The sequence below is a fragment of the Symphalangus syndactylus genome, chromosome 12 (genome assembly GCF_028878055.3).
Source record: "Symphalangus syndactylus isolate Jambi chromosome 12, NHGRI_mSymSyn1-v2.1_pri, whole genome shotgun sequence".
Taxonomy (NCBI): Eukaryota; Metazoa; Chordata; class Mammalia; order Primates; family Hylobatidae; genus Symphalangus; species Symphalangus syndactylus.
In genome coordinates, this window is record NC_072441.2 from 54,034,547 (window position 1) to 54,042,931 (window position 8,385).

Below are 8,385 nucleotides of genomic sequence, written 5' to 3' on the forward strand. Positions count from 1 at the left end.
GTGAAAGATACAGAGATTTCCCATGTACTCCCTGCCCCTCGCATACATAGCCTCTCCCGTTATCAAAATCCCCCACCAGAGTGGTTCGTCTGTTACAGTTGAATGTACATTGACACATCATTCCCCAAAGTCCATGGCTTACACTGGTGTTTCACATTCTGCCACTTTGGACAAATTTATAAGTACACAGATCCACTATTATGGTATCACATAGAGTAGTTCCACTGTCCTAAGAATCTTCCGTGATCATCTATTCATTCCTCCTTTCCCCCTAACTCGGGCAACCACTGTCTTTTTAACTGTCTCCATAGTTTTGCCTTCTCAAGAATGTCACAGTTGGTAGCATACAATATGTAGTCCTTTCCGGTTGGCTTCTGTCACTTAGTGATACACACTTAAAGTTCCTTCATGTCTTTTCATGGCTGGACAGCTCATTTCTTTTTAGCATTGAATAATATTCCATTGTCTAGATGTACCACTGACATCTGCTTTAAATCTTTTGCCCATTTCATTTTTACCCTCTAACCATTTCATTACTAAAACACAAAACAAACTCTGGAAAGGAGTTTGTTGGTGAGAAAACACTGAAAGTACGATTTAAATTGAGGAATGGAGATTTTCTGTGGATAATTATCTACGTTCCACTTTACCAAAGAAAAATGAATTTCAAGTAGTGCATAAAGTAATTCTCGTTAAAAAATGTGGGAATGAAGAGATCAGTCCTGGGTACTGGGAATATATTTATCTCACAGAAAAATCTTGCCCACAAAATGCATCAGACTGAGAAGAAACACTCTAGGGTATATTAAATTTTATTCTAATATTGAAGGGAGGAAAAAAAAGGACGGAAAGAAAAATGAAACAGGACGAAAAATAAGGTGATTGAGAGAGAGAAAAGACAGAGAAACTTGTTAACTACAGGACTTTCTGAGCAAGATATTTTTCTTCCTTTTACAAGTTGGAAGCTATTGAATAATTCATGCCAAGCGTGGAAAGGCTGTCTTTTCCCCGGGTGATGTATAACTAAGCAGGAGAGAGCTTCGAGTGGGTTCACCACATCAGCCACCACTCTTGCTTCTGAGCACAGGGTGCTCTCCTCTTGAGCTCAGCTTCTGCTTTTGCAGCCAAGCATTCTTGCTGCTGCTGCCTGCCTGCCCACCCGCCTGGGCTTGCAGCCCGCCACTTTACTTTCTCCAGCCCTGATACCAGCTGAGAAGTCTTCCTGCAGCTGCTAGTTCCTGCCCAGGACCATGTGTGTGGATGCTGCTTGGGAGAAGCGGGCACTTGCTCCTGGCACTGATCCCAGCTGAGTTCCTCCTGTTGATTTCTGGACCACTGATGCTGTTGCTGAGGAGGTATTTCCTGGCATCCCTCCCTCTGAGACACCAGCTAAGGACCAGCCTAAACGCAAGGTACCCTTCACCTCTTTCCCATGGGATTTTCCCCAGCTGGGATATCTCTGCTTTCTCCTGGAACTAGGTCCTCCAGCTGGCAACATTTCTCTCTTTCTCTCTTTCTCTCTCTCTCTCTCTCTAGCTCTCTCTCTGTGTGTGTGTGTGTGTGTGTGTGTGTGTGTGTTGGGGGAGAAGAGGAGACTGTTTTGGGTATTGCTCTGTCCTAGGGCTTCCCCGATGCCTGCTGAATGCAATGCAAAGTGGCCTTTCCCCTGGCTCTGGAGACATTTCCGAGGCAGGCACCTGTCATCTGCCACCCCCGTCCTCCTTGAGCTCCCTTTCTCCCCCTCCCCCAGCCCATTATTCTGCTTCAGACTTTTGTGTTGGTGGCAGAGGGCTGAAGGGATGTCTTTGCCCTTCTGGCAGGCAGGAAAGTGTCAGGATGGACCGCGCTGCCAGAAGCCGACGCTAGCGAGGGAGGTGTGAAGAGTTGGCCAGAATGACCAACTCCTCCTCCACATCCACCTCCTCCACCACCGGTGGCTCGCTGCTGCTGCTCTGCGAGGAAGAGGAGTCGTGGGCGGGCCGGCGCATCCCGGTGTCACTCCTGTATTCGGGCCTGGCCATCGGGGGCACCCTGGCCAACGGCATGGTCATCTATCTCGTGTCGTCCTTCCGAAAGCTGCAGACCACCAGCAACGCCTTCATCGTGAACGGCTGCGCAGCCGACCTCAGCGTCTGCGCCCTCTGGATGCCGCAGGAGGCGGTGCTCGGGCTTCTGCCCACCGGCTCTGCGGAGCCCCCTGCGGACTGGGATGGCGCTGGGGGCAGCTACCGCCTGCTACGGGGTGGGCTGCTGGGCCTCGGACTCACTGTGTCCCTCCTCTCCCACTGCCTCGTGGCCCTGAACCGCTACCTGCTCATCACCCGGGCGCCCGCCACCTACCAGGCGCTGTACCAGAGGCGCCACACGGCGGGCATGCTGGCGCTGTCCTGGGCGCTCGCCCTGGGCCTCGTGCTGCTGCTCCCGCCCTGGGCACCGCGGCCTGGCGCCGCGCCACCTCAAGTCCACTACCCGGCGCTGCTGGCCGCCGCGGCGCTGCTGGCGCAGACAGCGCTGCTGCTGCACTGCTACCTGGGCATCGTGCGCCGCGTGCGTGTCAGCGTCAAGCGGGTCAGCGTGCTCAACTTTCACCTGCTGCACCAGTTGCCCGGCTGCGCCGCCGCCGCCGCCGCCTTCCCGGGCGCCCAGCACGCGCCGGGCCCCGGTGGCGCCGGGCACCCGGTGCAGGCCCAGCCCCTGCCGCCCGCGCTGCACCCGCGGCGGGCACAGCGGCGTCTTAGCGGCCTGTCGGTGCTGCTGCTCTGCTGCGTCTTCCTGCTGGCCACGCAGCCACTGGTGTGGGTGAGCCTGGCCAGCGGCTTCTCGCTGCCGGTGCCCTGGGGAGTGCAGGCGGCCAGCTGGCTCCTGTGCTGCGCCCTGTCCGCGCTCAACCCGCTGCTCTACACGTGGAGGAACGAGGAGTTCCGCCGCTCCGTGCGCTCAGTCCTGCCGGGCGTCGGCGACGCGGCGGCCGCTGCCGTTGCCGCCACAGCCGTGCCCGCAGTGTCCCAGGCGCAACTGGGCACCCGCGCCGCGGGCCAGCACTGGTAACCCAGCCGGGGCCCGAGGGAGGCGGAGATCCCCGGCTTCCAACGTCCTTGGTCACCGTCGCCTCCTTCCCTCCTAAGGCATCCCCAGCCTGAACGAAGACTCCCGCCGCGAAGCCCAATAGATCGGGGGAAAATGGGGCCTTCGACCCCAGCGGGCTACCTGAACCAAGGCGTCTCTCTAAGTGGGGCGCCCGAAGTCATTTTGGACGGCCACCTGATTTTTACCCTTTGTTTCTGTGTTTTAGAGAAATCCTAAAGTCAAAACACCAGAGACTTGAAGAACTAGCAAACTGGCGTTTTAAAATAACCGGTTAATTTATTTCGACACAGTTTGTTTTTGAAAAAGAGCTTTCATAATGTATAACCCTTCCCACTTTCATCGTCTTATATATGAAGCGCCTTGAGTGTGCATGAGCCAAAGGAAATAACATTGAAGAAGGAAAACAATATGTAGAAAGTATTTTAGAAAGTAACCTGTCTTTGATGATGCTTCTCTTACCATTTAGTTTTCGTATATTACCCTGGAGCAGTGAAGCCCTAGGTGTGCCCACCAGTATGAGTTGCCATTAAGACCTCAAGCCCTTTATTCTTAAAAGGGTTTTTAATAAAATCTTTCTCAAATGAGGTAGAATCTTAGCCAGTGAGAAAAAAAATTATTTTATGCTCCTTTTTTTTGCACTCTTAAGACTGAAAATTGGCGTTGAGTGTTAAAGTGAAAATTTTCCAGTTTGATAATTGATGATCAGAGCCAGCACTGGAATTTTGAAAACAAATAAGGTGATTATCTATTTTAGGTACCGTTTCACATTTTCTATAGCATGCACACTTGTTGCTACCCTCATTTTGTAACCAATTTATTTGCCTTATGAATGTGATTGCAGCTTTGAACATTCTGTACTATAATGGTTGCTAAGAAGAATAAGTCCTTCTGTTTTCTCTTTAACATTTAAAATATCTCAATGCACATGATATAATTAAACACTAATAATACCATGACTGCATAGCTAATATTAGCTGCTATTGCATGCTCCTAGATGCTAGAACTTATTGGGCATGTGGTATACTAAAGCAATACCCGTTAGACAAGGATATTTTACTTCTTCCAGACACCAGAAGAAATGGCCTTCAATTATTTGAAAAGAGACACAGAGACACCTCTGGCTACCTAGAGTTCTTCCTGTCTTGACCCAATTTATGAGAAAGCTCCCAGTTGGGACTTTATCTCACAAATGGAATCACAGTCAAGATGGATCAATGATGTGGTTTGGCTCAGCAAAGCCAGCTGTGCTCTTTTAGGGTTTAGACAAGCCACACGTTAGAAAGCAACCCTGTTTTTATGTAGTTCACATATATTACCATGACATTTAACATTAATATTGTATATGTTCAAGGAGTTATAATAAACTCAGTCATATATAGAGAACAGTTCAAATGGGAAAGTGTTCTAAAACATATTATTTGAGATTTGTCATATTCATCTTTGGTTTACTAAATTTACTTAGAAATATTTGAAATGCAAAATTGTGTGAAATCACCTTATCAAATTAAAATGGGAAGAAAGTAATTTTAATACTTTTTAATAATCATATGTCAGCATTCTGACTACTCACCACATCAAATCTGGGCCGAAACAGCCTCAGTTAACTGCATAATTCAGGAACAAAACCAGCTTGCTTTGTTGCACGCCTGGGCAATTTCAGCCAGGATATTAGGACCACTTGTTGTACATTTGAATAATTATGGAAGTTGGGACATGTTAAGGAAAATAAATATGCTCATCACCAACAATCAGCTGTCATTTTATTAATCTATCCCTTTTGTGCATGCACCATTTCTCTCTTACTAACAGTTTCATCTGTTCACATTTTCCTTGATTCAAATATTAAAGTTCAGACAACTATTCTGAGTTCTTTTTCTTCTGTCTCTGGTTTCCTCGCATACCTCCTTGAGAACATTGTAACAAAGGATATGGTATTCCAAAGCACTAGTGATGAAAGTAACTTCTTCTTGCTGGCTTTACCTAATTTTAGTTTGTACAATTATTTCTACTTTATATAATTAAATAAGGCCCACATACCAGCATTAAAGAGAAATTGGTAAAATTTCCCTTCTGTAAGTGTTGGGGAATAGGTTACAACAACAGAGAGCTGAGAATTTTCCTTTTGGGGTGGGGCTGGAGGGGGGATGCTTTTCTAAGTCTCTGTCAAAAAGGTCTTCTTTTAATTAGACCTTTTATCTCTGTTTCTCACTGTAAATGGCTGTGAATGACTTCCCCCGCTATTCCTATAAACATATGCCACGCATATGAAGTCAGCTTTCCAAGTGGTATCTTGGTATCTTGCAATGTTTCTGGCTAGCACTGCGAATCATCTTATACTGGCTCCATGCCATATGGGAGACCTACTTTAGCTTAATTTACTGGTAATTAACTCCACAGGACTGATTCACTTTTAATTTCAAGGTAGTAATGATGTGTCTAAAATAGCTTACCAGGGCACTAGCTGTGAGTGTTGGAGTTATTGGTTTTACAAATTAAGTTAACAGAGATCGTGTTTTTATTTAAATGAAACCACGTATTATCCACTCAGGAATAAAAAAATCCTAATTGCTGTCGTGGGCTGCCCTATTTTGCCTTTTCTACTTTTTACTCCCTTTAGATACATGCCTGTTAAGACATGTAGCACCTGTCTCTCTTCCCCTTGCATTTTAAATGGCTAAATTCTAGGATGTAATAGGTATTACCCCTAGCACTTCCCTTCTTCCAAATTGTAGTATGTGAATAAACAAGAATTGTTTTTCACAAAAGCATCCACAGGTGATGTTTGTTTTAAACAGGACAGGGAGAGTTCCAAGATCAGACAAGTTTTTCTGTGTCTCAGAATTAGGGAAAAGATTTCTACAATGGGGGTATTTTTTTTTTTTTCAGGAGGACCCAGTTGGAGGATAGAGTGGGGCTGAGGAAGGGGGAAGGGGCTTATTTTAATCCTGACATAGAGAAAGTCCTTGAAAAGACCTGCTTACCAATGGAATGTCAGCTTGCTTTAAACTCATGGGCAGTGCAAGCTTGTTTTTCTGATAATAACCACACTGGTCAACTTCACTGTCTCATGTGTGACCTTTATTCTATCTCCCAGCATTCAGGTACAATGCTCATCTGGCTCTTTAGTAGTCCTAGGAGCTGACTTGACAAAAGACATCAGTGGCGTAAGTCAAATTCGGGAACACTGAGAAAAATTGTAGATATCCCTTACTTTTGAGGCCTGTCCTTAAAGCCTGTGCGTTGCTGGGCAAGAGTGGAGCTCCAGATGGAGCTCTCAGTCTCCAGGAACAAGGTCGGGGGACCCTTTCTTCCCCCCTCCCTTTTAACATCTCAAGGGTCCTCATGCATAGGTATATGACTCAGCCCACAATTCCAAGTTCTGCCTACAACCATTCTCTCACTAGCCACCTTGCCCACTACTGGGACCTAATGGTGGAACACAAGCAGGGGACAAAGCCTCCCCTGGGAGTGGCCTCGAGCCATTTGGGCACGGAATTCCTGGGTTCCAAGTACCAGCTCCTGTTGCGGGAGGCACAGGCTCTGAGTGGGCACATTTCATTGGGACTTCTTTCCCTTTGGGAAGGGTAGCCAGAAAAGGGCAGAAGCAGAGCTTTTAAGGCCTGAGACCCAGGCTGCGTTCCCACATTCTCTAAGGGCAATACTGCTTTCAATACACATAGGCCCTCTCGAGGCATCCTTTCCTAGCCCCTCCCATCTTCGGGGACTCTTTAAACAGGTGCCACACACAGAGTTTGCCCAGATACTTAATCATATCCTGCCTAATGCAATAGGTGAGGAGGATGGTGAGGAGGGAGTAGGATGTATTTATATAAAACAAGAGGTTGGATAGTGATGATTGTGGAAGGGGAGTGATGGGTACATGGGGATGCATTGCATAGTTTTCTCTACTTTTGTTGTGTATCTTTGAGATTTTTCATAATGACGAGTTTAAAAAAGTGAAACTAAACTAAAAAGAAAAAGGGAGAAAAGTAAAGAAAGAAAAGTAACTAACATTCCTACAGTCACAGAACAATTAAATGGAGGGGCTGGGATTCAAATCTTTGACTCCAGAGCATGAGGTTGTAAATACTGGGCTGTAGGATAAAATAAGAATTTTAAAGTCAAGAGTAAAATTCTCTCCATGATGTGGCCATTCCTTAACTTCCCAAATCTATCTCTCCCATACTTGCATCCTTGGCTGTTGCCTGGTTGATGTATACACTACCTTTGAAACTTGGCCCATGTTCTGTGTCTGAGCCTTGGTGTATCCAAAGACATTTCTGGGATGTCCTAACTTTTCATTGCTTATCCAGCCTCCATCCTGCCTTCCAGGAAGACTCGTTTAGTTTCTGTCTCCTCATTAGAGCTCCCACCACAGCCGTAAGCTCTGCCTCCAAAGAACCGCCTGTACCACTTTGTTCTGACCACATATCCCCTTCTCCTATTATCTCTTTCTCAATGTGCATGTCTTGTCTTCAAAAACAGATAGGAAAAGGTTTTTGGTTTCGTTTTAATTTTTCAATTCCTTTGACTTTTAAGGGCAAATACTGTCTTCTATCTTTTTGTAACCAGTTCTCTGAAATATACCATAAATTTAATATACGTTTATAGTTGAAGACAGTAATTTTAAAAGAAAAAAGGTTTGGTCCTTTCCCTTGAATGTTTATTGTTCTCTTAATGAACTAGACCCAAGAATAAATCCTAGGTCCCACCTTATATCTTACCAAAGGATATTCCAGAGTAATACCGTGTGGGATTATCAGCTAGGCATATAAGTCACATGCTGTTGCTGCTGTCAGCGAGGGTGATTTATACACCTGTCATATCTAAGCGTTGTTCACACTGACTAAAGCAACAATAAAAAGTTTTGGTCTTAATTACTACTTTAAATTCAAAGCCAAATTACTTAAGATATGCAATTATTTCTCAGGGCCTTGCACAGAAAAACTGCGTATTTTTTTGTTTCTAAAAGCCTTAAACATCACTATTCAATAGCCACGCAATTTTGCCAGAATGCTGGGAGAAATAACTATAGGAATGTCTTTATGATTCCTTGTCACTTCAAAGCCTAATAGGCCCGAAAAAAGTACTAGACATCATCTAGGATGGCTTCTTGCTATTTTTATTAGATAGATAGTGCTTTAATTTTTAATCTTTCCTGGTATAAATTAGGCTCCTTTACCATTTTTCTATTTTCAGGAAGCAGAAAAGTATGTAGCATCCTTCATATAGTAATGCTGTAACAAATACTCTGCTTTTAGCTAAATGAAAGTTCTATGAAATATTAGCATGGTTGAA

At 45.5% G+C, this 8,385-nt stretch overlaps 1 protein-coding gene across 1 annotated transcript; it reads left to right on the top strand.

Annotated features, from left to right (window-relative positions):
• The first annotated feature begins 512 nt into the window (after positions 1 to 512).
• On the top strand, positions 513 to 4,947 carry GPR88 (G protein-coupled receptor 88). The gene is made up of 2 exons (XM_063624355.1): positions 513 to 1,412; positions 1,821 to 4,947. Exon 2 carries the CDS (start codon positions 1,894 to 1,896, stop codon positions 3,046 to 3,048), a length of 1,155 nt encoding a protein of 384 aa, XP_063480425.1. The 5' UTR covers positions 513 to 1,412; positions 1,821 to 1,893; the 3' UTR covers positions 3,049 to 4,947.
• Positions 4,948 to 8,385: the final 3,438 nt, after the last annotated feature.

Coding starts and splice junctions, on each gene's coding strand:
- GPR88 (XM_063624355.1), top strand. CDS start 1,894: ATGACCAACTCCTCCTCCACATCCACCTCCTCCACCACCGGTGGCTCG.